At 46.3% G+C, this 27,564-nt stretch overlaps 1 protein-coding gene across 3 annotated transcripts in view; it reads left to right on the forward strand.

Moving 5' to 3' along the window:
* Positions 1–27,564, forward strand: part of PIP4K2A (phosphatidylinositol-5-phosphate 4-kinase type 2 alpha) — a 184,445-nt gene that overhangs the window by 134,132 nt on the left and 22,749 nt on the right. For all 3 annotated transcript variants that reach the window (XM_047755045.1, XM_047755043.1, XM_047755044.1), the window contains 2 exons: positions 10,743–10,889; positions 15,365–15,403. In XM_047755045.1, the coding sequence (XP_047611001.1) occupies positions 10,743–10,889; positions 15,365–15,403 (186 nt within the window). The remainder of the gene's footprint in view (positions 1–10,742; positions 10,890–15,364; positions 15,404–27,564) is intronic.

Below are 27,564 nucleotides of genomic sequence, written 5' to 3' on the forward strand. Positions count from 1 at the left end.
TTCATTCATTCATTCATTTGTTCATGTATTTACTCTTTTTTTTTTTTTTTTTTTAATGTCTCTGTCTTTTTAGGGCCGCTCCTGCAGCATATGGAGGTTCCCAGGCTAGGGGACTAATCTGAGCTGCAGCTGCCGGCCTACACCACAGCCACAGCCACGCCAGATCCAAGCCGCGTCTGTGACCTACACCACAGCTCACAGCAATGCCAGATCCTTAACCCACTGAGTAAGGCCAGGGATTGAACCCACAACCTCATGGTTCCTAGTGAGGTTTGTTTCCGCTGAGCTATGAAGGGAACGCCTATTTGCTCGTTTTTTAAACTGAAGTATAGCTGACTTACAGTATTATATTAGTCAGGTGTGCAGCGTAGTGCTGCCTTATTTTTATAGATTAAGTGCACCACAAGGTTACTACAATATTATTGACCATAGTCCCTGGGCCAGGTGTTTACTCTTGACCTAATTCCAAAAAGGATGTGAGGTGACTGGGACCACTTTTAGGATTTATGTCTAGTCTTAAAATTTGTTTCCTGCTTCAGTGGTAACTGTCAGCTCTTCTGTTTCTTCTTGCTTTTATCTCCGAATGTGCCTTTGCTTCTGAACTGCCCAGAAGATGAGTCTTGAGGCTTTCAAATGGTGTATCAACAGATGGCACAGGCTCTCAGAGAGGGCAGCTCCTGTGGAACATGCTGGATGGACTTACTGACATTTGGCTTCTCTTTTTCTTTCATTGCTTTTTGCTTTAGTAAAATATATCCAGAACTTCAGCCGTGTTTCTAGAAGGTTAAAACTACTCTAAGGCCAGCCTTAGGAGAAGTGGAACATTGCTAGATATTTGAATAAATGCCTTCTGGGATTGATTTTCTGATGAGCCCCAGCAGTGCCATATGACAGGTGGCATGGGGCAGGGACCCTGAAGCTGGCTACTTTGCCCCTGACCTGCTGTGTAGCCTTGGCCAAGTTACCTAACCTCTCCACACCTGCTTCTCTATCTGTCCAGTGTGGATAATAGTACCTCCTTCATTCAGTGCTGTGCTAACTAGGTGAATTGATAGTTATAACCTGCTCAGAACAGTGCCTGGTATATGGTGAGTGCTCTGTAAATGATTGAATAAGATCCTTAAATACCTTTCAGTTTCTTGTGCTGCTTCCCTTGTCCCAGTGTTGAAATCTTTAACTCTTTCAATCCACTAGGGGGCGTGGTTTCTGGCAGGCTGTAGCCCTGAGGCAGAGTTATGAAGATTGGAATCCATCCTGCGGAGTTAGATGTTTTCCCCCAAGCTCCAGCATCTTGCCTTGGTCTTTATTGGCTGCCCAAATTCTACCCTCATTTCCACTGTGCCCTAAGAAAGCACAGCATCATCTTTCAGACCAACCAAAAATTTATATTAAGCAGAGCAGACTTACTTATAAGTCTATTTTCCCTTTCTTATAGTTGGGAAAATCACTTAATGTTTTGGTTAAAATATCTTTTTCAAATTTCTTTTAGGTCCGAACAAACTCGTGTCTTATAAATGATTGCCAGCTGTTGAGCTAAGCAATGTAGAAGAGCATTCAAAAAGGAAAAAAACGGTCAAGAACCGTTTTGTCTTATTTTCTTCTAAATTGACTGATGATTTGTTTAACTGCCCTGACTTCATTGGGAGTATTGGTACCATGTAGCTTCAGCTTTAATTAAAATTCAGTCAATGTTAGTAAAATTTTAGAAATTTTAGGGGAAGAAGCAAGTTCCAACATAGATGACCAAGGAATGCCTTCTGAAAATAACATTGGGAATATCTTTTACAGTTTTGAAATATAGGGTTTGAATTTATTTATTTTTATTTCAAAGTGACTGAATTGATAGCTTGATAAAGTAACCTAAAAATCCCTTCTTATCCTTTGTTATTTGGGTGCCATGATTCACTTGAGCTGAATCTAGACGTTACACCTGAAGGTCCTGAAGTCCTTGTTGAAAGAGCTAGTTAGTACCTTTCATTTCAGTAAAGGATTTTGGGGCGAATGCTTGACTTCGTTGGCCTCTCCTTGGAATATATCTTTTTGTCCTCCCATGAAGGATGGTGGCATTGGCCATAGAGGGAAACTGAGAATAGGCACCATAAGACCCACAAATTAAAATAAAAAAAATGGGAGTTCCCATCGTGGCGCAGTGGTTAACGAATCCGACTGGGAGCCATGAGGTTGCGGGTTCGGTCCCTGTCCTTGCTCAGTGGGTTAACGATCCGGCGTTGCCGTGAGCTGTGGTTTGGTTGCAGACGCGGCTCGGATCCCGCGTTGCTGTGGCTCTGGCGTAGGCTGGCGGCTACAGCTCCGATTCAACCCCTAGCCTGGGAACCTCCATATGCCGCGGGAGTGGCCCAAGAAATGGCAAAAAGACAAAAATAAATAAATAAATAAATAAATAAAATAAAATAAAAAAATGGAGGGTGTGGTGCCCAAAGAGGAAAAGTTACTCCATCAGCACTGCCCAAACTGTTGATTAAAGACAGAACCCCCCTCCCCCAGCATCACGTGAAAATTCACATTCCGACTCAGTAGACCGGGCAGACCTGCAATGCTGTTTTTCATGCGCTACCGGGGACACCGATGAAGCCCCATAAGTGGCAGTGCAGGACCTGCTCTCCAGAGCCGGAGAAGCGTTCCGAGTCTGCTCATTGGGCTTTTGTCCTCTCTTTGGAGAACACGAAGCACATAAAGATTTAAGCCCTCAAAGCACCTGGAACTCTGCTGTTAAAGGCAGCGCCAGCAGAGCTTCTGTGCCATCAGAAGCTGCACACGCTTTTCTTGCTTCTGTCTTCAGGAGGGTGCTGCCACCTCCAGGGTCCCTGAGGCCAGGGAGCGCCCCTTCCAGCTCCACTTTGCCGATGGGGAGTCACCGTGTTCCCAGCATCCTGGCCATTGCCCCCCAGGTGTCCAGGGGGCTGCCCAGCTTCCTTGTCAGCGCGCTTTTCCTTCTGCACGTTGTCCCCAATTTCTGGCAATCCCGTCATCCTTTTCCTTTGTACATCACCGTCTCCCCGCTTCTCCCCTCCTCTCTCCGGCAGCTGTGGACTTGCCCTTCTCCTTCTAGCCTCCAGGTCCCCAGCTTTCCCCTTTTCTGTCTCCAAACATCTCTGCTCAGTTTGGGGTCAATTCCTCAGCTGTCTCACCCACTCCTCATTCTCTCTTCAGCTCTTCTAACCTGTAGGCTCCCCTATCCAATGATTTTTATACTTCAGAGATCCTATTTTTCCTTCTAGAAATTTCATCTCAAAAAAATACGCCAGTGCACTCCTGATCCTTTTGGGGTTTGTGGTTATTTGCTCATTTCTTCGAGTGCTTGAGGCAGAGCTGTTCCAAGTTTTCTTTCCTATAGCCCTGCCTCTGCCAGTCCTGGGGGAATTTGTTGCTGACCCTCAGGAGTGACTGGTGAAGCGGAAGGCCACGCAGGGTGTGTGGGGTCAGGATACGGATCAGGGATGGAAGCTGGTGCAGGAAGAGGAGAGGCCTGCGTGGAGGGAGAGGGCAGACTGCCTGCCAGGCAGCACCCCCCGCAGACCACAGCCAGCACACTGGGGCCCTTTGGGGTCGCCCACCCAGAAGATGCTGTGTTGGGCCACAGTGACAGGGGGAGGCCTAGAAGGAGCTGCCAGCTGGAGGCTGGGTGGCAGGGCCTCCAGGGCGCCTCATACTGTGATGCCTGGGGCAGTCATTCTGCATTTTAGTAAATGCTTTCTGTACTTACGGTGAGGTGTTTTTTGCAAAGTCATTTCATCTTTAATGACGATGTTATTTATGGGTCAGTGTAACAGACTTAGGAGCCCCAGTGTTTGCATTCAGGTTGATTCTGCAGTCTCTCAGCCCCAAGAATGTTTGTCAGTACCGCAGAGGAATGTTTGTTCCTTCTCAGCCTGATTTTTATTACTTTTTTTTTCTTTTGTCTTTTTGCTATTTCTTTGGGCCGCTCCCGCGGCATATGGAGGTTCCCAGGCTAGGGGTCTAATCGGAGCTGTAGCCACCGGCCTACGCCAGAGCCACAGCAATGCCAGATCCGAGCCGCGTCTGCAACCTACACCACAGCTCACGGCCACGCCGGATCGTTAACCCACTGAGCAAGGGCAGGGACCGAACCCGCAACCTCATGGTTCCTAGTCGGATTCGTTAACCACTGCGCCACGACGGGAACTCCTATTACATTTTTAAAAAGCAGTACCATCTTGTACTGATAGCAGCTGGAATGGAGTCATCCTTACATTCTTTTTTGGCTTCCTTCTAAACGAAGACCTTAACTTCTTTCTTCCTTCCCTTCCTTTCTTTTTTTATGGCCGCAGTCCCAGCACATGGAAATTCCCAGGCCAGGGACTGAATCTAAGACACAGCTGTGACCTATGGAGCAGCTACAGCAATGCTGGGTCCTTAACCCACTGCTTTTGGGGCTGGGGATTGAACCTGCACCTCTGCAGTGACCTGAGCCATTCAGTCAGGTTCCTAACCCACTGCACCACAGTGGGAACTCCATCTTTCTTTTTTTCTTTCTTCCTTCCTTTTTCGTTTTCTTTTTTCTTTTCCTTTTCTTTCTTCCTTCCCCCTTCTCTCTCTCTCTCTGTCCTCCCCCCCCGTAAAAAACACTGTTGCAGTGATCTGTATACATAGGCAAAGGCACAATAAGGATTACAGATAATTTAACCTTTCAAAACCATTAGCTGAAACAAGACTTTTCACTGAAGTATTAATTTGATGCTATATTAAATTGTTACTTCAAGCCTCTTTAAAAAAAAAATGAGTGAAACATGATAATAAGAGCAATTTCCAAGAGCCAGAGCCCGGGTTCACACTGTCATGTAGAGAGAGAAATATTTATCCGTTCCTGTTCATCACTTGGAATCCTCTCTACTGAAACCTTCAGTCAGCCGTGCATCTTTTAATGGCATTTCATTTTGCACAAGAAGCAGCAACAAATCGAGGATTCATAACACTTGTTATTCTTGTTGAGCGTCAAAGAGCAAAGGAAACAGATCTCGTGGGTGTCGCATTTTATGTTTTTAAATTTCAATCTCACCACATCAGTTTATCATTCCATTATAGTTCTCAGAAGCCACTTATCCCAGAAGAAGTTCTAAGGGAGTCTAATGAAGAGATAAAATTTGCCTTTATTGGTGACATGAAGTTACACATGAGGTTTTTTAAAAGAAGACAGGAAAAAGTAAAAGCTGTCGTTGTTGGGAACAGGTTATAGACAAATATTGCCAGTGAATACGAGTGTCTGAGGCACTCTGGAAAAACACAGAAGCCACTGATCAGTAACAGTGCGAGGTGACACCAGGCATCCAACTATGAAAATGCAAAAGTGAAAAAAATAATAAAAACAATATTTGAAAAATGCAAACATAGGTGCTGGGGTGCATTTCACACTGAGAATGTGGATCCTGACCCCGAGAATCCTTGTGATGGTTTTAGCTCCGTCCAGAGAGCGTAAGAAGAATCGATGATCGTCAAGGTCACTTTTTAAAAATTAGGCACCGGGTTCAGAGGGAAGCTCAGTGTCATCACTGAATTGCCAGCATCTGAAAGCTGCCAGTCCAGGTGCCGACAGACCTTCCCTGTTGGTTGTGAGAGGAGGTTGGCCTGGCTGCAGGTGACCTAGAGAGCCTGCCCAGGTGGAATTAGCAGGTTGGCTCTGTGCCAGAGATGGGAGTGCCTCCGGAAAGGGCCAGCTCTGAGGAGCCGCTGCAAGGCAGGCTCTGGGTCCTGTATCCACGCGGCAGGGCCCTCACGGAAGAGCATCCCTCTGTCCGACGTGTGCCCCGAGTTCCAGGTGACCAGCGTTGCCCAATGTTTGGTCCATTTGTGGCCTCTTGGCTCCCTTGAGACCTCAGAGTGGCAGGGGACAGAGGTCCACAGAGTCATCTGACCTCTAGAAAGAGTCTCCTGGGTGGCACTGGGACCCTGCACCTGTGAGGCTGTAAACTGAGGTGTTAAGACGGCAGGTGGGGAGGCCCCATGTCCATTCCGTCCTTCACCTTGTGGGGAAGGGTGGCCTTGAGCGTCAGGACAGTGGTTGCAAGTAAAAGAAAGATCTACGCTTTTTTAAAGAGCGACCCTGGAATTACAAGAATTGCAAGTTAAGCATGTGAAAGGGAGGAAGCAAATATTCTTCCTTAGATGGTTAGATTCTTAGCTGGCCAGTGTTAAAAAGAAATTAATAGGCATTCCCCCTGTGGCACAGTGGGTTAAGAGTCCAACTACAGCAGCTTGGGTTGCTGTGGAGGTGTGAGTTTGATCCCTGGCCCAGTGCAATGGGTGAAGGATCTGGTGTTGCCACAGCTGCAGCATAGGTTGCAGCTGTGGCTCAGATTTGATCCCTGGCCTGGGAATTTCCATACACCTCGGTTGCAGCCACTGAAAAAAAAAGATGCTGAGACTGTTCTTCACTATTAAAAAGGGTGCTCATGCCAAAAAACTGATCATGATATTGTAGCGCCAACAATACGGCCTTTTAAAATAATCTTTGAAGCATTTGTTTACAGATCATTAATTTGTCAGTGATGTTTAGGCTTTTGAAGGGACAGTGCTCAGATTTACAATAGTGCTTGTAAAAGCAACGTGAGTGAGAAATGTAATTTGGGGGGGTTTCATATTCTTTAAAATATCACCTTACTTTATAAACACATGCATACGCCCACATGCAATATTGTTCGTTTTTGGAGGGTCTCTGGTCTATGGAGTCCTTGACCTTGGGGGTTCCCATCATGCATTTAGACGGAATGAGCAGAAGGCAGGAGGGTGTGATGGGTGAGAGCAGGGACTCTGAGGCAGAGCGCTGTAAACAGAATCCGTTTCTCTGCGAGCATTTTAGGAGTACACCGGGTGGGAAGCCTGCCTCCCTCGCCCTCCCCCGCTTCCTTCCTTCCCCCCTCCCGCCCTTCTCCCCGCCCCGCCCTCCCCAGGGTCTCGGTTTCATCCTGCTCCTGTTGGAGTCACCGGCAGCACCCCCAGTGCCATTTCCCTGATCCTCACCTCTGTGCTCTATGTACTAATATTACCCCCTTCTCCAAATACAGAGACACAGAGAGGTTGAACAGTGCCCCCAAGGTCACACAGCTAGTAAATGTGGAGCTGGACCAGAAGGCTCAGCAGTGTGGCGTGGCCATGCGTTTACCATCTCCCTGGATGAGGGACCTCCAGGAGCTGTGTGTGTGCCTTGGGGGCAGGGGGTGCCCCCCAGCATCAGCATATGCACAGTGCTTCCTCCGTCAGCTGGTGAGGAATCTGAGGAATTAATATTTGGGGATTTTTTTTTTTTGGTCTTTTTTTTTCCTTTTCTTTTGCCTTTTCTAGGGCCGCTCCTGCAGCATATGGAGGTTCCCAGGCTAGGGGTCTAATTGGAGCCATAGCCACCGGCCTACACCATAGCCACAGCAATGTGGGATCTGAGCTGCATCTGCAACCCACACCGCAGCTCACGGCAACGCCGGATCCTTAACCCACTGAGCAAGGCCAGGGATCGAACCTGCAACCTCATGGTTCCTAGTCAGATTCATTAACCACTGCACCATGACGGGAACTCCTATTTGGGGCTCTCTATGTCAGCTGTCACACGCAGTGACTCCTGGTGTTACAGTCTAGGGTCCCAAGCCACGGTGTTCATAGAACAGTGAGTCTTTCGTTCTTTCACTGAGGTGAAATAGCATATTTCTCCCCCCCCCCCCCGAAATTTGATTCATGGGAAGAATTTTCTCTTCTACAAAGTTTTGGCCCATATATGCTCTTCTAAAGCTTTGGTACCAACTGCTGCTTGTCATTACTGGGACTCTAACATGATAGATTTCCTGCAATTGTGGTTTTGTACATATTTATAAATGCAGAAGTTTTAAGGTTACCAAATATCTTCTTCCAAGCATTCATCAAAGAGCCTTATCCGTGAGCCTTGCCTTTGAGAAAGTGCACATAGTAACTTGCTGGTGAAGTGGGTCAAATCTGATCAGCTTTTAAATATACAGTAATTGATCTAATCTGAAAGCTAGAACACTTGCAGAATGTAATCTCTACGTGTGTTTTTCTCTGGGTAGAAAAAAGCTGGTCAGTGACTCCTTCTGTAGTTTTCAGGCTTCTTTAACGTATTCGTCGGTAGGAGTCAGGGCTCGTACCTGCTCTTTTCTGCGGTGGCTTTCTGTGGCTCGGTGCAGAGATTGTGACCCAGGAGACATCTTCTGCCAAGCAGGACTTTTAGAAGATAGGCCACAACGCGAATAATCTGAGCAGAAGAGCACACAAGTTGGGGAACTGAACGGCCAGACCGAAGCCTGTGCGCCCCCAGACCGTGTCTGTGAGTCAGTCTGGAGCACAGAGCAGAGAAGCGTACTATTAAAATGTCTTGTCAGTTTTGAATGAAAATAACTGCTCCTCATCCTCTGCAGTAGGAGAAAGGGTAGTACAGATGCAGGCACTGGGCGAGGTATTTGGACACCCTCCTGTCTTGTAAGCCTCACTGTCACCTTCTTGGCACGAATTTGGGTGCTTGTTTTCCAGAAGATGAACCTGAAATGCAGCGCGGTTAGTGACTTGCCCAGGATCTCACAGCGGGTGGATGGAGGCACCAGGCGGGCCCCCCACATCTTTCTGGCTCGGAAACCTGCATCCTTCCTGCTGAGCTTACACAGCTCCCCTGGTCTCTGTTTTTAAGGCCCATCCAATCATCCCTCTTCAGAGGCATCAGACGACCACTTCTTTAACACATTTCTTTATATCAGACGTGAGAAATCTTTTCAGCCAAGAGCTCTTTGCCGCCTGTTTTATATTAGCAAAACTCCAGTTAATTAATTTACAGGGTTTTCTTGAAAGATGAGACACAGAAAAAAGGTTCCTCTGATCTGACTTCAGATTAAGAACAGGTTGGGTGAGACTCAGAAAAATCCATCACACTGAAATACATAGCTCAGTTATGGTTACGAAGATTTTTTTTTTTTTGTCTTTTTGCCTTTTCTTTGGCTGCTCCTGCGGCATATGGAGGTTCCTAGGCTAGGAGTCTAATCAGAGCTGTAGCCGCCAGCCTATGCCAGAGCCACAGCAACGCGGGATCCAAGCCACATCTGCAACCTACACCACAGCTCAAAGCAACGCCAGATCCCCAACCCACTGAGCAAGGCCAGGGATCGAACCCGAAACCTTGTGGTTCCTAGTCGGATTCGTTAACCCCTGCACCAGACAGGAACTCCAATCACGAAGATTTTTTTAAAAGGGCAGGAGCATCTTTAAAGTCTGCCAAAACTCAGAGGGGCAAAAATCAAACTCCTGTATTGATGCTGTTCACCTTTTCTTTAATGCTAAAAACCACAGGCTTAAAAAAAACCTCAAGATGGTTCAGTATTATCAGAGTTGTTATTGACAGTGTTTATCACTAAAAAGTTTGAAAGGCATTCTGATTATTTTTTTGTAAAAGTCTCACTGTAAACCAGAAAAATTCCAACAGTATAATTTTTTTAAAAGGAAGAAAGCAGTTGCCCAGGTTTCACCATCACCATGAATGAATACCATTCTTCTATGCGTCTCTCTGTAAATGAGTATGATTTTTACAGTTTTGGACTCATCCTATTCATGCTGTTCATTATCCTAGGGATTTCACACATCTATGATTGGCATAATTTTTTTTTTTTTTTTTTTAAATCTTCTCCCCCCCCCCCCCCCATTGTAAAGAAAGGAAAACCGAAGTTCCCTTTGGAGAGTGCCCTGGGACCCAGTTTATAAAGATGGTCTTTTGAAAAGTGTCTCCATCTTGTGGCCGTTTAGGGGTATGGTCATTAGAGACCAAGAAACTCATGTTGTGTTTTTGCAACTCTCTAGATGGTATCAGTGCTGGGACTTGTCCAGTGACTTCATGAATCCAACATGGAGCCAAAGAATTTCCATCTCTCTGCATCCCGCTGCTCTGATGGGCAACTTAGCTTCAACATTAGTGTCTGAATAAGAAACAGGAAAACCAAGACTGGAGCCCAACTCTCCCAGCTTCTAACACTGAGCTTTCTCCACAGTTTTCTCTTTAACCTTGACCTCAACACTAATGAAAGGGCTGATCTTTAGTGGCCAAGTGATGCTCCCCCGGCCCCATAAAATCATCATCAGGGCTTTCAGGGAGGACCTTGGCAGCCCCAAGTAGAGTGTGATTTCAACTCAAAGGAATTACAGAAAAGACCAGTCACTTGTCCTCTGACCTTACACTACTTATCCAAGGTTTTTTTGTTTTGTTTTGGCTTTTGCTTTTTTTTTTTTTTTGCTTTTCAGGGCTACAGCCTCGACATATGGAACTTCTCAGATAAGAGATTGAATCGGAACTTCGACTGCCAGCCTACGTCACAGCCACAGCAACGCCAGATCCAAGCCGCGTCTGTGACCTATGCCACAGCCACAGCCACACGGGATCCTTAACCCACTGAGCGAAGCCAGGGATTCAAACCCACGTCCTCATGGATACTAGTCGGGTTCATAACCCACTGAGCCACCACGGGAACTCCACTTATCCAAGTTTTGACTTTACAAATTAGTTTGGAATGTTAAAAAAATATCTCTGGAGATAAACTTGAATTTTCTTATCTGTGTCTGCAGTTCAGCAGGACGAACATGGGTCGTTTTTGGTAAAGAGAACCTTACTGGTTGTATGAGCCATGATCACTTTGTATAAATACCACAGGCGGAAGAGTTACATTTTACATCTGAATGAACACCTTTTGACGGAGTCATTTCCCCCTTTTTCTTCCTCTCCTCTGCAGTATATAGTGGAATGTCATGGGATCACCCTTCTTCCCCAGTTCCTGGGCATGTACCGGCTCAATGTTGACGGAGTTGAAATATATGTGATTGTTACGAGGAATGTGTTCAGCCACCGTTTATCTGTATATAGGAAGTACGACTTAAAGGTGAGCTTGATTTCCGTGAGTGTTGATTAAGTTTGCTCGTCCAGGCTGTACATGCTCGACTTGACTGTGCAGAGCACGTGGGCGGCCCTCGGAGCTTAAAGCCACCAGGCAGCCAGCAGGGCGCTCCTTTGTGTGAAGCAACGGTCACTTGTACCCGAGAGATACCACCTCTGTCTTCTTCGCCACCAGCTCTGTGCCAGACACTGCTTCAGGTGCTGGGAATAGGGTGAGGAACAAAACAGACCAAACCTGCACTCAGGGAGCCGACACTCTGGTGGGGACAGACGGACACTAGGTGAAAAGCGTGAATCCGTCGTATCCGAGGGAGCGGTCAGTGCTGAGGACAGAGTAGAGGAAGGAAGGCTGGGGACGGGGTGCAGTTCTGCATAGGGGGTCAGGGAAGCTTTCCTGAGAGGAGGACTTGAGGGCAGACCTGAGGGAGGCGAGGGCGTAGGCCGAGGAACAGGCCTGGGGATGGGCCGTCTCAAAGGACAGGGAGTGAGGGGCCTGAGTGCAGGGATCGGGTCCTGGTCAGGGGCTGGCAGACTACCACCTGCCTGCGTGGCAAGTCCAATGTAGCCGTTTCATAGATGGTATTATCCGAATCCCACTGTGCCCGTGGGTTCTGTACCACGTTACGCAGTGATGGCGGAGTTGGGTGGTTCCCACAGAAACCGCCCTGGACCCCAGAGCCCCCAAACACCTACCCTCTGACCCTTTTCAGAAAAGGTCTGCCAATCTTTGGGCTTCATCAGTGGATCTCAAAGTGAAAGTCCTTCAAGGAGGATCCCCCCCCAAAACTTTAAATTCCTTAAAGGACCCCCGGAAGCTTCTGCTTACAGAAGTTTTGTCTGCTGATATTTACAATGTTAGAAATGAGAAATTTTTTAAAACTTAATATAAAATAGTCAAGCCATTACATGTTAGCATACCTTTATGAAAGAGAACTCTCTTCCAAATCAGAAGTTAGTGAGGTAGGTGGCACCTGTTTCGCATCTTTGCAGAGCTCTTTAATGTCTGATTTAGTATGAGATGGTTGGAAGGTTCTCTCTGGTTCTGCGCTCAGTCTCTTGCCAGGTTATCTGACTGAAGTGTATGAAGAAAATCAGACCTCACACAGATATGTAGTGAAAAGGGAAGGAAGGGGTTGTTTAAACTTTTTCAGAAGTTCGCGGATATTTTTCTTTGATGTTAGACCTGCCCTGACAAGCGGTCATTTCTCAAAGCTGAGTTACAGTGTGGAATCTAAAATCACATCCGTGAACTTTTTAAAAAAGGTGTGGGTCTGAAACCTCCTGCTTTGGGCATTCAGAACGACGGGCTGAGCTACATGCCTCTCACCAGCACCACACTTCATCATCCAGTGTCAAGCAGCCACACTAACCTCTCCATCACCTGCCTCATCAGAAAAGGCGTGAGAAGCTGCCAAGCTGGGGGTGGTGGGTTGACGCTTAAATTTGTTTTTCATTTTCACTTGAAAGCTTAAATTTCACCAGTTGCTTCCTATGAAGTGACAGCATACAGCCGAGCCAGCAGCTAGTTCTTATGCCTGCTAAATGCCAACTGGAATAAACAGATTCCCAGTGTCCTCGCCTATAAAAATGTTTCCTGAAGAAAGTGGCTAGTTCAGCTCGTAACTCAAACCATCACCAAAAAAAATTTCTGTTCTTAAACAGAAATGCTTTGTACGGACTCCCCACACAGACTGTTGGCAAGATCTGTCCTCCCAGGTCAGGATTTAATAAGACTGATGTCACTGCTTCCTCAAGGATAATCTATTTTATGTCAAACTCCAGGAGTACCATCTGGGGCCACTGTTGGATGTGTGCTAAGCTGCCAACAGTTTTTTACCCACCATTGTTTTTGCAGTATCTGTGCAAATAGTAAATAATGAAAAGGGCTAATAGTGTCTCAGTATTGTCAGAAAGATGGTCTGCAAAGAAAGTCACAACTCCTCAAAGAGTCCTGAGCCCCCTGGGTGCTGAACTGCACTGAGAGATGCTAGTCTAAGAGTGGGGAAGTGGTCTGGGCTCATCTCCCCTTTGGAGTGCGGCTCAACCATATAAGCTTCCCAAGTACAGTCTTGCTCTGTCCTGCCTCCGAGTCATAGCTGTTTTTGTTCCCTGGAAATCCCAGCCACCCTACAGGCCCTTTGGCCACCATCTCTGTTGCAAAGAGCTCACTCTGCTGAGTATCAAGGGGTCTGCCTGTGGGTCTGACTCACCCATGTAAGAATCCCGATGACCTCAGAAGCTACAGGTCCTGGTTTTATTACCTGTTAGCTCCATGCAAGATGCTGAACCTTTATGAGCCAGTTTCTTGGTCTGTGAAACATTATTTTATCTCCCTTGCTGGGTATTTGTGAGGGTTAAAGAGATATGTACCCGTCATGTCCAGCAATAGCCTGTGGTGGGTGATTTTGGTTGTCTCACCCATTCTACTAGTGAGTAAGTCACTTAAAAGCAATTTTTTCAGTCCTACTTTTTTATCCTCCTCAAATGTTTAAGATAGTGCCTCATTTGAGCAGGCAGCCAGTCAGCATATCCTGCTGTGAATTATGCTTATAGACTAGGTATTATAGTTTTAATTTAACCTTGCACGTTATGATTTCAGCTCCCTTTTTAGCTTGTAGAATAAATGAGCTCTGTTCTCACCAGGACTTTCAGTTGTCGGGGCACCTGGACTTCTGGCATCATTTCATGGCTCAAACGCTTGGTCTCGACTGACTTACCTTTTTAATTTTGTTTTAATTTTTCATTCTGAATGAATTTAAATTTGGATGAGTTTTTTCCAGGCTAATGATCTGCATTTACATAGAGACGAATTGTCACCGAGAATCAGCAGCAGAGTGAATTATACTGTAGGAGGGGGAAACACAGACTTAAAAAATTGGCTAAAGCTACAAAGAGGAATAGTTTCCTCCTCTGCCCATAAGTGTAGGAATTACTCAACTGTTACTAATGCAAAACCCAGGTATTACAAGTATTTAATACTCAAGTACTAATTACCCCCTTTTAATTTGGAAACCTTCTTTCTTAGCATTCAGCACGTAGAGGAAGATATTTGTGGACCATGTTCCAGAATCCGTGAAGGAAGGAAAGCAGTCCACTGCCAGCGGAAGCTGCTGAGCTCAGGCGGCAGAGGGCTTTCCTTCACTGCCAACCCCCATGGCTCCTCTTCGCTTGCTGGGTCAGCTCTGTGCTCCTCTGACACAGCCCCAAGAAGCTACGAGCATCTTCCCTGGGCTGGCAGCAGGGTCTCTCAGATCCACCAGACCTGGGGATGCTGAGCGCCGGGGTGGAGAATTAGCCCCGGGGAGCTTCTGGCCTGGGCTTGGCTCCCATCTGTGAACGACAGGTCACACGTGTCTTAACGAAAGCCTGAGCTGCCTGCATGCAAGATGGTCACAGAGCCAGAATCTGAAGGATGGCCAGTCTAGAAACTGCTTTAACTTTCCCCAAGTCATATAGCCATTCTCTTAATGAATGGCTATATGCACGTATTCTGGGCCCATAAATGTGTCTTTAGAAGGTGGTCAGGTGACCAGATCCCTCTGCTCACCTCAGGGCAGTGTGGACGCCCAGTGCCTGAGGGGAAGGAGAGCAGCAAACTGGGCTGTGAGCTCCCCAGGCGATTATTCCGCTGGGAAGACACTGCGTGGGCACCAGGGAGCACAGAGTATTCACAGTTGTATTAAAGTTAGGAAATCACTGCCCAGTTGTTTCCCAATCTTTTTTTTTTTTTTTTGCATTAAGATCTTCCACGAACAAAGGGCAGTTTCTGTTCTTAAACTCTACCCCAGGGCCCTCCTCCCCACCCCACCCCCACCTCAGAACTGAGAGCATCCTTTTGAAAACCAGCTCGGTGGAGTACAAATTCCTGAGCCCAAGAACTGTGTTTTCTTCCACTTTACACTCAGCCTGGATTCTTCACAAAAGGGATGCATGTGTGTCTGGAGGGGCCTCCAAAGCAGACGGGGCCAGACAGCACCCGCTGGGCTCACCCACAGTACGTGAGGAGAGCACGTTCATCTGTGACCCTAAACCAGGGGACAAAGGCAGGGGCTTAGCCTGCCCCCCTCCAGAAGATGCGGGCGGGAAAGAGGCCTTGGTCTCTGCGGCTGGCTGGTGGCCCACCTCACTTTGAAGACCCTCCGACCGGCTGTGTCTGGCAGCTGAGGTGAGGAGAGCAGGATTTGGACCCAGCGTTTGCAAAGGCATCATCTAGGACTGTCGGGTTTTCTGATTTCCAGCAGGATGAGAACCAGGGCAAGGACAGCACAGGTGACGTGACAGGGAAGGGGTTGGGGCCGGGAGGCAGAAATACCTGCAAGGGGTGCAATGCTGACCTCGGATGAGGCTCCAAAACAGAGCTGGTGCTCGTGTATTTCCACGCTCTGCCTGGACCGTGTGTGTGTTGCAGCACGAAACCGATGCCACGCGTGTGCATATTTTCATTCATTCTTTCTGTTCCAGGGTTCCACAGTGGCCAGGGAAGCTAGTGACAAAGAAAAGGTAAGTGCCTGTCTCTCTCCCCTGTGCTCTGCATCCTTCTTTCTCGCCCTCTCGCTGTGACGCCTGCCACCTCCCTCTGCCCCAGTTCCTCCTCGCGTGAGCTGCCCTGCCGAGCAAGGCCAGTGGTGTTTGTGGGTGAAACATTGCTCATCAATGTGATCTTGAAATCCTGCCGCCTCCAAGGTCAACACGATCCAAACTTGGCAGGTCCCTCAGCACCCGGGTCCTAACCCCACTTTACGGCCAGCAGGCCAGGTGTGACCTTGAGTCTGTGTCTTTACCTCTGGGCCCCAGTTCTCTCACCTGTAAAATGATGGTGTTGGGCTTCAAATTCACCTGTAAAACATTGGCTTGCCTCACCCTCAAACTCCTTTCCAACCAGAAAGTGTTAAGATCCGATTAGAGTATTTTTTGTACAAAGACTTAGGGACGAGGAAACTTACCTTTTCCTGAGTCACTGGACATGAGGTAATATTTGAACAACATTCTGTCGATTATGCAAGTTTAGACAGATTCACCTGGAAGCAGTTTAAGAGTGTGGAAAGAGCTTTCTGTACGTAAACCAAACCAGCAGCTGCTTACATGGAAGGTGCCGCTCGCGCCCAGCTCCTCCTCCTCACGCTGAAGTGCCATTTCTTGACCAAACCATTTGAAAGCTGAGCTCATGGGTGTTTGTTTTTAAATTAAATGTTTAGGATGCTATCATTCAGTTTTATAGATTTGGAAATGCCCTTTTACTTAATGCACCCAGAAGGTTGTGAATGTCTTTTTGGTCACTGTCTTATCTTCAGGGGTTAAAATAATGAATCGCACAGACCGGTCCAGCAAAGCACTGTGGACGTTAAACTGGAAGTGACAGTACTACATGATCAGTGCATTGCTAGGGAACATGGAGCAAGGGCACCTAAAGTCTGGCTGGGTGGTCTTCCTGAAAGAGGTGGTGGTTGGAAACCTGAAGGACAAGCAAGGGTGAGCTAGAGAAAGAGGCAGGAAAGAGCAGAGCGTACAAGAGAGGGAGCGCTTGGCGCTTTCATTGGAGGGGAGGGGAGGCCACAGAGGTGAGCAGGACCAGCTGTTGAAATGACCTGGATGGTGGCCTGCCCTGGGTTGCTGGAAGAGGGTACAGCAGAGATTTAGGAAGCCACAGAAGTTGGAGCTAATCTGGGAGGTGAGTGGTACCAGGGTGTGTGTGGAGGGAGGGTGGGGTTCAGGATGACCCCCAAGTTTCTGGCTTGGACAGTGGGCAGGTGTTGATCCCACTCACTGAAAAAGGGAGGAAAGCAGGCGCAGTACTAGAAACGTCAGCATGGCAAGAGAACAGAGGTCCCACGAGAGGCTGCCGAGAGGGCTTCCACTGGGAAAAAAGGGCTTAGGAAACCTCCAGAGAGGATGAGCAGTAAAGACAGGGATGCCTAGATGAGGTCACCCAGGACGAGTTTTGGGGAGAAGAGAAGCACGTCTGGCGCCCCCAGTAGGTCATCATTTAAGGGGTTGGGTAAAGGAAGAGCCTGCAAAAGACCAGCCAGACAGGCAGTGAGGAGGAAAGCCTGGGTCATTTGTTCACATACTTATTGAGCGTCTAGTATGAGCAAGCATGCTGCCAAGCAGGATGAGAAATGCCTCTGTGTCCAGCGCCCCAGTTCATGAGACTTGCACTCCAGAGGCATCCCAGGGACCGGAGGAAGAGCACTTTCCCAGGTCCCGGGCACCTGTGCGGGCAGGTGGGATGAGGACTGAGAATTACCCATTGGCTTTATCAGCAGGGCAGTCCCCCGCCACCTCGTCAGTGATGGTGAGGAGAGCAGAAACCCAGGTGGCAGCAGGTTAAGAAGTGAGGCACAGAAGAGGGGAGGGTGGCTCCTTCTCTCACGGTTTGAGTTTTGGACTGTGCCCCAGGGAATACATTTTCACACGGCCAACCCCCCTGTAAATCACCTCGAAGGCACCAGCTTTGACCAAAAGCAGCAGAAGACGATAAGCTGTCTACTTCCACATTGCTATGTAAACGTTTCTTCCAGGTGCCAGAGACTCAAGCAAGTGTCTTAAGTTTTAGTCCATGAGAAACTCAGAGGCTGAGTAGCAGCGGGATTTTCTCCTGGGCTGTTAAAAGAAACAGACTAGCGTCAGAAGCAGCCCAAGAGTGTGGACACGATGCCAGCCACCGCTGGGCATGGTCACTCCATTTTTACTTTGTGCCCAAGTCTCTCACGACTACAGCAGCTCCCCCCACCCCTTCATTTCCATTTCTTCAGGTCCCACCCCCAGGGGCTTGCTCTGCTCTGGCGGGAACCAGTGCCCAGACAGACAGTTGCAGCCAGTGGGGTGAGCGCGGTGGCACGCCGCGTTCTGAGCAAGGACACGAATGAAGGAGACCACGGTAGCTGATGTGGCTGTGCCGTCTCTTCATCGGGAGCAGAGCAGTCGGTTAGCGACCTGTCCCTCCTCTTGCTGCCTCTGGGCCCTCGTGCTTTCCAGGACCTGCTGGCATTCACCACGGTTCCACCCCGCCCCCGCCCCCCCCCACCAGAGACGTTTAGCCCTTTACTGGGGCAGGTTTCTGTGAAAAGACATGAAAATGAGACTGTGTTTAGCAGAAAGCCACTTTTCTGAGGCTGCTTCTATCACACGCTGAACGTGTGCAGATTGTTCCTCAAATCCTCTCCCTCAGAGGGGGGCGCAGAGAAATCGGATGGGAGCCCCTTGAGGGTCAAGGTCCGATTGCCCTTCCTCGCGTGTGGCAGATCCAAGACCCAGAAGCCTCAGTTCCCACGCTGCATCGCACCTGGGGGCAGAGGCGAAATACTACCTGGGAGATGGTGGTGTTTGTCTCATTGTCCCGGGACTTGGAAAGGTGGCCATGCCTGACCCGAGCCGGGCCCGTGCGAACTGCCCTGACCAGCCCCTTGATGTGGGTGCTGGTATCACTTCCTTTGTGTGAACCAAGTTCCCTGACAGGCTCAGACCTTGTCCCACAGTCAGGACACGACACAGCCAGGGTTCTGGCCCAGAGCTCACACTTCTCTTCGCTGTATGGTACTACTTTTTTTTTTTTTTTTAAGACTTTTTGTCAAAAATTCATATTAACCCCATGAATCATGAAGTTGAATGAGGAAGCATTTCACTACAACGTTTCACTGACAAAAACGTTGTTTGGGGGTTACACAGGGTACTAAGGCAAGTTCATGGAGTCTGGATTTAAAAGTTAAAAAGTGGCGAAATAAACTGGCCTCATTCTATGTTGGCACACCAGCCAATTCGTATCTCCTCCATTTGAGGCATTTAGGTATTTCTGTAAATACAGTCTGTGTCACTGTAGCTTACTGTAGTGTAAACCATTCAAAGTGTCTACACAAGAGCCCGAGGAAGAATTGAGTGCTTTTTATTTCTGGGCTTGGGCTTCCTGATAGCTCTTCTTCCAGGAGGTCATCCACCTGCCCTTCTAAGGTGACAGGTGCTCACCGGGGCAGGCGGGGGGTGGGGGAGCTTAGAGATGTGGGATGTACACGTAATTAGAGCTGGTGACCCACGGGGACAGTGCCTGCCTTGACGACAACAGGACGTCGTGTCTCTGTTCTAGTTTGTTTGTCATCTAGCAATGACCAAGGCAACAGTTACTAAACTGTAGTACATAAAAATAAATGAAATGTATTAATGGAGTGGAACTCTTAAAACCCCCGGTTTTTAAATTCTAAAAAAAAAAAAAAAGTCTTTGCTTTCCTTTTTCTGTCAGGCTTCAGGTTTTCTCTCCACAATCAGTTATTATTTTTGACTCTGCCAAAAAGCATCATCTTCTTTGTCTTCACAAATACAACCATAAATGTTATCAAAACAATCACTGTTCCCTCTGGTTACAAAACCCTTGGAGAAGGCTGAAAATATTTTCTGCATTTTCGCCTTTTCTAAATGAAACCAAATGGTTTGCCAGAATATTTTCTTTGCCATCGCTGTATAACCATATTCTCTACACCATGGTTATAAAATTGCACTGAACAATTTTTCAGAGTATCTCCCTTGACGTGGCTTAATTAGTAATTCTTCGTTTTTCTTTCATGTGCGTCATTATAGCTGTTTCAATTTCCCACACTTTTCACTTGTTGATGACAAGTTTTAAAACTGTCATTTCACATATTTCATGATACAGGCGCAGACAAATCCCATCTTTTCAGTTTGAGCTTGACACGTAATTAGTGCGATTTGCATTAGCATAATAATGAAGATGGAACTGAGGAAAATAAAGAAGTTATATTCTTACAATAAAGGAATCACTTTCGTGGCAACAAGTATCAGAACACGCATGTACAGATGTCTTGAATTTTTTTTAAAAAGCAGAACAGTGCTTTTTTTTAAACCGTTGTCAAATTCTGACAGCTGCTATGACTTGTTTTATTCTTTAATTCTTTCCTTTATTAATGGAAGGGCATCTTCCATTCATGGCGCCAGCAGTTCAGCCCCCTCTAAATGAGACAGAAATGCGAATCTCCCTGGTGGTCCATCTTTTCACAGCTGCGCTGCAATTCCAGTGTGACATCAAATTAGTAATTATAGCTGAGCGGACCGCTTTTTACAAATGACAGTCTTAGCATGCTGCCAGCAAGCAAGCGACTCAGCAGGGAATCCAGGCAAGTAAAAGAAAACATAACTGGACTCACTTGATTTCTGGGGGATTTGACCTGACTCTTAAAAAAAAAAAAAAAAAAAAAAAACCCATGTCTTGAGAGAGGGAGTCCTGGGGATTTACACAGATTTTGTTCCTCGTTCTGCACAGTTCTTCTCAAAACCCGTGTCTGGTTTTATTAGGTAAAGTAAAGCCTGTGTAATGGAGTCACAGGGTCACAACAAGAAGATTCCTTTTAACATATAACCTTCTCCCTGGAACCCATTTGAAAGAAAACAGCTGCCCTGCAATTGGCATTTGTTTAACTATATTGGCAATAATCAGTGTTGACACTTTGATAATGGGCTACAAAAAGCCTCCTGGTCAATTCTTAGGACTTGTGAATTGCAGTAGCAATTAAGCGACCGTCACCATCTGACATTTTACCTATTATTGACTGAAGGTTCAAGAAAATTCATCGTTAATAGTCTCACATCCAAAAATGCTTTCCTAAACCAGTTTCAGCATTTCTTCTGTGATCTTTCAGTTGTAACCAGTTGTCATTCATACCTACCTCCACTTGGTTCTTTGGGTGGAATTAAAGGCAAGGTAATCGAGATGGCAGGCTCAGGGAGTAGGGTACAAAAACAGCAGTGCATCCTTCTGGAACTCCTTCTTTGCTGTCCATTAAAAAGTGCTTCCTTTTCTGTTGTCAGTGGGTGATTAAAGGGAGACTGTCAAGGATTTTAGGCCCTAAAGTCAGCTAGTGCTTTTTAACCTTCTGCAAAAGGTCTTCTCTCTCCAGACGGAAGTGAATCACTTCCCTTAGCAGCCAGTCTTAGGCACACCTGTCCTGGCGCCCAGAGTGCAGGGGGAAGTTCCCATTGGGGCAGGAGCAGGGCCATCTGCCTCCTGGCCCAGAGATGTCTCACAAATGGGGGTTTGGAGGGGAAAGGCACCCACCGGAGCCTTAGCAAATCCCGAGTCTCAGCCCCTGCTCTGGCATCAGTGGAAGTCTGGGGAGAAGTCATTCCGCTTTGTCCTCATTTGCAAAATTAAAGGATTTCATTGTATGCTTGAGGCTTATGCTTTAAGGTTTGCAGGAGTCTCTCGTTGCAGATGAAGCTTTCCCTCCTGCAGAGGTGAACTTCGGCAGACTTAACAGTCGCTAAAATCCTGTCTGTTCTAGGTATGGGTTAAGATGACTGCTGGTATTAATGGAAAAAATGTTCCGAGCTGTTAAATCCCTCTGCAGATGTCTCAGCAAAGCCTTAAGAACCCTGTAATGTAAATAATGAGGGTTATTCTGGGAAGTAGGATTTTCTAAGTTTGGAATTTGGTCGGAGTGGCATGTGAGAGAGATGACATCTCCCAGATGACAGCACTAGAGTGCTCAGGCCAGTCAGGCTCCTGCTGGTAGAGAAACCCTCACTTTGCCGGAGTCAACTCAGCTCAGAGTATCCCAGGCACACGTGGAGCAGTGCTATTAGAGATGGCAGTTTTTTTAAGCTGATAGGTATTCACTTGGCTCCAGAAAGAGTTGGAATGGAGACGCAACCTCTAAAACACAGTATGTGCCTTGTAGTTAAGCCAACCCGCTGCAGGTGTACAGTTATTAAAACAGATAGGATGTTTACTAGATTCGTCTAAAACCGGAAACTACGGGATTTAGCAAACTTTTTGCATTTTCAGACTTTGACATTTCGTAAATTATCCCCATCGACATCCATGCCACAGGCTCTTCCAGTCAGATGGATGTGAAATCTATGTGTAGGGCTCACACATAAACTAACTGTCATGTTACAGCTGGTGGTGGTGTCTCTTAAAGGGCCATTCTGTGAAGTCTGCGAGTATTAGAAAAGGAGTAACTTTCACTTTCTTCAATATAAGCTTTTAGGGGAAATAAATAACCAACAGCTGGGGTCCACCAGCCCTAGCGGTTCTACACTGTAGAATTAGGAAACGGCTTCTTGAGTTTTGTGCTTCTTAGTTGCAGCGCTGTTTGTGCAAGTATGCCGAGGGATATTCTCTTTCTACATTTACACATAGACAAAGACGTTCAAAGTAAAAAATACGACTTCCCTGTCCAGATGCTGGTCACAAATGTAAACATTCTCATTGTGGAAATTACTAGTTATTAATGATGTGTTGGACCACATCCCAAGCTGTGAACTTGTACAGACATTCCACTTTTAAGATTGTTATATGTACTTTTTGTGAGAAAACACCTGTTATCTTTGATACGTCTGTCTGAACTTTACCCATATTCACTAATTTGGCCTTTCATGTATCAAATTTGTGGCTTGGATGTTTTGAGATGCAGAACTGATCTTATTATAAAATCTTTAACATCTCTTCTTACCCTAAAATTGATACCACACATGTGATGCTAATCAAATCATCTTTATCCACGCTCTAGTGTAAGGGTTACCTAAGAAATCTCTCCCTTACAGAAATGTTTCTGGGGTCTATCTTCAGCCCCTCTGACTCAGATTTTTATGAAGTTATTTTGGCAAGCTCTGGTCAAAGGATGCTTATTTATTCTTCAGCCCCTCTGACTCAGATTTTTATGAAGTTATTTTGGCAAGCTCTGGTCAAAGGATGCTTATTTATTTATTTTTTGCAAGTTTTCATTTAGGTGAGCTTGGAATAACAAATAAATCAGGAACATAAGCAAACTCCTAACATGAGGCAATAATTAGAACTTTTTTTTTATGTTGTATATGCAGCTCTGAGTGTCATAATATGGTCCATCAAAGGGATACCAGGCAGCAGTCTTTGACATCAAGGCTTACAATTCAGCTTTTTAAAAACAGGTTGCCAAATGAGCACATTGAACAAAAATTCATTTCCTTCTAAAATACAAGTCCTTTAGTCACAGAGTGCTACACTGTGTCTTATTATCCTGTGCTATGAAAACTTCTGGTGCCAGAATCCTGACTGCATTAAACACTCAATGCGACAGGTCATTCCATCTTCCTGTTAAGGTTTCTATCCAGGCAGAAATTAAGACATGGCACTATATTATATAAATTTTGGCTCTATGCATTTTAAGTACATGTATTTTTATTTTCCTGTCAGTGGCAATTTAATAGAATCTCTGTATAGCTTAGCTGTGGAATGATGATAAAAATCCAGTACGTTTAGTTTGAATTCTTTATTTGAAGTTTAACTATAAATAGATTTTAGATATTTGTGATTTTAAAATATATGTTATCCAATTGATTTTTAATCACACTAAAAATAAGATTTCTCCATAATTTCTAGCTTTGCTAACTCTTAACACATCCAGCATTACTTCATGCAGATGACAGCAATCACACACCAAGTCACAGAACCCAGTGAAACAGTTATGTTACAAACAGGTTACTTTCTGTTTGAAAACGAATAACTTAAATCCTTTTGGGACGCATCTTTTGGGGTTTTGTTTTCAGAAAATGTGCAGAATTTTTAGTAATTTAAAATTTTAAAGTGCTATAAAGTGCTAAATATCCCTGTACCAGAAGGGAGGTTCTGGAGCCCCCACTGTGGTGCAGTGGAACCAGGTTCAATCCCCAGCCCAGCACAGCAGGTTAAAGATCCGGTGTTGCTGCAGCTGCGGCTCAGATCTGATCCTTGGCTTGGGAGCTCCATATGCCATGGGGTGGTCAAAAATGGAAAAAAAAAAAAAAGGAGAAAAAGGAAGGTTCTAATGCCTGGCTTTTTAAAATCTCTTTTCTGCTCCTGCAGTGGGAAGCAGCAGGGCTCTGTGCTTCCTTTGCTCTCCCGGGTCCTGTCGTTTCTCTCTCGCCACCGCCTTCACACCTGGGGCTTTGCTAAGCTGGCCACAGAGGCACAGTTCTGAAGACGAAAGCTCTAGACTTTGTAGCTCTTAGTTCTGAATTTTTTCCTCTTTTAAAAATCTCAAACCCCTGGCCAGGTCTGTCCTTAGAGATCATTTATAGCTTTCATTGAACCCTAGGGAATAAGTATATTCAGATGCATCTTACATTAGAATTCTGCCTGCATGCTGCTCATCTTTAAGCTCAGACGCGGTTCTGTGTGTTCAAGTCTCCCGCCCATTTGTGTTTTAGTTACACATAAAGCATCTTTGACCAAGACTGATACTGTTAATAGTGTGTTTCTTACTGTTGAAGAATATGGACTTGCTGAACTAGAGCCTCTGATGCTGTGCTTTAATAAAAGAAACCAAAAACTCTTCATCCAATAGTATAGTTACAAAAATGAGGGCAGGGCATGTTTATAATGAAACAGTTTTCTTCTACAGCTCATAGCAAGTGAAATGTTCCCAAGGAGCTTATTACTCTCTAGTTTTCATTGTTTTTCTGAGATTTCAATTAGTGAATTTCCATGTTAGGTCAGCAAAATTACACTCATTAAATTACCCACGGTTATCATCTACTCACTGAGGAAAAACTAAACCCATGAAAAATTAAGCATATTTGTCTTTGGCCATATACATAAAAAAGTATTACTTAAATGCCATATTAACAAATATGAAATATAGATACTTTGTTACTCTAAAAATTTAACTTACCCAATTTTTATTATAAAGCAGTGTTTTTTTCTCATTTGGGTTTCAGTGAGGTTTTCTAGCTAGGGAGAGCTTTGGCGGTGACCAGCGGTCTCTTGGGCCAAGAGACTTCACAGAAAAGGTTTGGAAAGCAGCCAAGGCAGGGGCTTACGCCATTGTCACCTGTAATGCACCTTATCTGATGCAGTGACATGAAATAACCTTGCACTTGTGTATGCTGGGGGGGGGGGGTGCAATCAGCAAAAGCATCTTGAAAACTTAGGCAGTATGTAGAGAAGCCGCATGAGACACTGGTGCCTAATTAAACTTGAAAACACAGTTTTAAGCATGGCTTAGATGACTGAGAGCCCCAATTTAACGAGCCTATTTGTTTTAAAAAGTCAGGAAGGATAGAAGACGAGGGGCAAGTCTATATTCTTCAATAGTAGGAAGTACCGTGTGACCGTATTGGTAATGGTCAAAAATGACCAATGTGCAACTGAGATGCGTGCTTCCGTAGTGAGTTCTCATTGTTGAAAACTGTCATTTCATTCATGTGCTAACCTTACTGGATAGATATTACTGATTTTCCACTACGTAGCTGAAGAACCTGAGGCTTGGACAGATTGAGCAGCAGGTTCGCAACATCCCAGCTATTCTCAGTGTTAAATATGCCAATTAAAAAACAAAATCTCGTTCTGGATTAGTGATGAACTTTTCTCAGTATACACACCATACTTGAGAACATGACCAGCAAACAACAAAAACATTTAGATGTAACTCTCCACGTGGCAAGCGTGGCCCTAAGCCTCTTAGGTATATGAACTTGTGGAGTCCTCACAGCGGTGCTGTGTGCCAATCCCCTTTTAAAGATGGCCAAGACACAGAAAGGTTAAGTAACCTGCTCCAAGTCACACAGTAACTGGGGGAGCTAAGAAACAACCCAGGTGGCCTGAATCCAGTCTCTGTCGCACCGAATCTGATTGGGGTCTGGCATCACCCACCAGGAGTGCCAAGGAAAGATACTTTGCTGACTTTATCTGCACAACAGAAGCAGGAAAGCTGGCTTGCAGGGTGACTGGTGTCCCTGTGCTTATGCCTTTAGCCGCGTTGGTACATTTACATGCCACATTAGTGGAGATGACTGCCACTGGAGTCCAGCCCACCCCGGTAGAACTGCTTCCTGCCTTAGACTTGGGCTGTGCCGGCCTTGGTGCTGAGTTTGGTGGTCCACAGCCTCACTTCCCCTGCCAAGGCCTGGGCGCCCGTGTGAGTCCCAGGGAGGGCGATGTAGGAAGAAAAGCCCTTCCCATGCCTCATTCCCCCTTGGCGCTGCCTCCCAGCAAGTACCGTGTGAGGAGATGCAATTCCCCATCACACTTGGAGGCTCTCAGTCTACTTGCAACTGGCCAGGAGAACTTAATTCAGAGTGAGTAAGTAAAGCTTAAGCTATGACCACTTTGGAAAATTGGCTGACTGCTGGCTCGAAGCCGGCCTCCAAGTCCCCAGTTCAAAAGTGCTTCCGAGCTGATGTCTTTCGGAAAGAATCTGACTAGGAACCATGAGGCTGCGGGTTCGATCCCTGGCCTCACTCGGTGGGTTAAGGATCAGCATTTCCGTGACCTGTGGTGTAGGTCACAGAGGCGGCTCGGATCTGGCGTGGCTGTGGCTGTGGCGAAGGCCAGCAGCTGTAGCTCTGATTGGACTTCTAGCCTGGAACCTCCATGTGCCACAGGTATGGCCCTAAAAAAACGAAAAAGAAAAAAAAAAGAACCAGACCCAGTGACTTCAAGGCTTTCAAAACTCCCCTAAGTGTAGATAAGCCAGTGTTGCAAAGCGAAGGGTGGGATCTGCTGCTGCCCACAATTACTCTGCACTGCTCTGCAGACCACCTTTGTGGGTAGTGTTAGATCTAGAGTTTATTATGCTCATTAATTCATAGTGAAATAGCGTCCCTCAAAACAAATGGTGTCTTTCTCTTTTCTTTTTAGGGCCGTGCTTGTGGCATATGGAAGTTCTTGGGTGGGTGGAGGATTAGACCCTCAGGATTCATATCCTCAAAGTCCTGGTGTTGCCAAGCACCCTGCCATCCCGCTGACACAAGCAAGGGAGCAGAGGCAGGGGTTGATGCTGCTTATGGACCAGTGTGGGGTTCCCCTCACAGCTGCCCTAAGGGTCTGCCTACACCTCTTGAGCCTTTCAATAAGCCCTTAAGTCTTTTAACCAATCTTGTTGCCCTTTTTTGAACTTGATCCAATCTAAATACATCCCTACTGCCTGTGAAATTCACAAGCCTAGTAATGTAGTACAGAGTGTCCGGAGTTTTATGAGGTAGGATTATACTCTCCCTGTCACAGGAGGTAATTCTGCTGGGGTGCCTCTGAAATTGCATTCATCTTCATTAATGCGACGGGTATCACCAGCATGGATTGGGTGACATTTACAGCCACCTTGCCTGTAGCCTGCCATCCCTGCCTTCAGGTTTCTCCTGCTCACACATAAACAAAAATCTCTCTCCCCTTCTTTATTTAGACATAGAAAAACGAGCTGCAGAGTTTAGGCTGATCTTAATCTTTAATGCCCCCAACCACCACACCACGCTCCCCTAGACAGATGTCAGCTTGTCATTTGGAGAGTCACTGGCCTTCATTTCCTCTGTGTGTGTGTGTGTGTGTGTGTGTGTGTGTGTGTGTAGATCTGGCTTCAGGAGCAGGAGGCAAAGGAATAAGATGTGGCATTCAACATCTCCCTAACACATCACAAATACATCAAAAACCCCATCTGCATGTAGAACGACTTGTACTGAATGCTGGCAAAAGACCTTAAACCTCCAAAAAGGGCAAGAAAACCCTCCACATAACCAGGCAGAACAAAAGAAAGAAAGAAATCAGGACAGGACTAGCCCTCCTGAGAGGGAGCTGTGAAAGAGGAAAGGAACCCACACCCTGGGAAGCCACCTGGCCGACAGGGAGATCAGCCAAACTGGAGGGACCTCAAAGCCGCAGAGAATAACTACGGCAGCTGGACTGAGGAGGGCAAAGCAGAGAGAGAGCC

The sequence above is a fragment of the Phacochoerus africanus genome, chromosome 12, assembly GCF_016906955.1.
Source record: "Phacochoerus africanus isolate WHEZ1 chromosome 12, ROS_Pafr_v1, whole genome shotgun sequence".
NCBI classification, from domain to species: domain Eukaryota; kingdom Metazoa; phylum Chordata; class Mammalia; order Artiodactyla; family Suidae; genus Phacochoerus; species Phacochoerus africanus.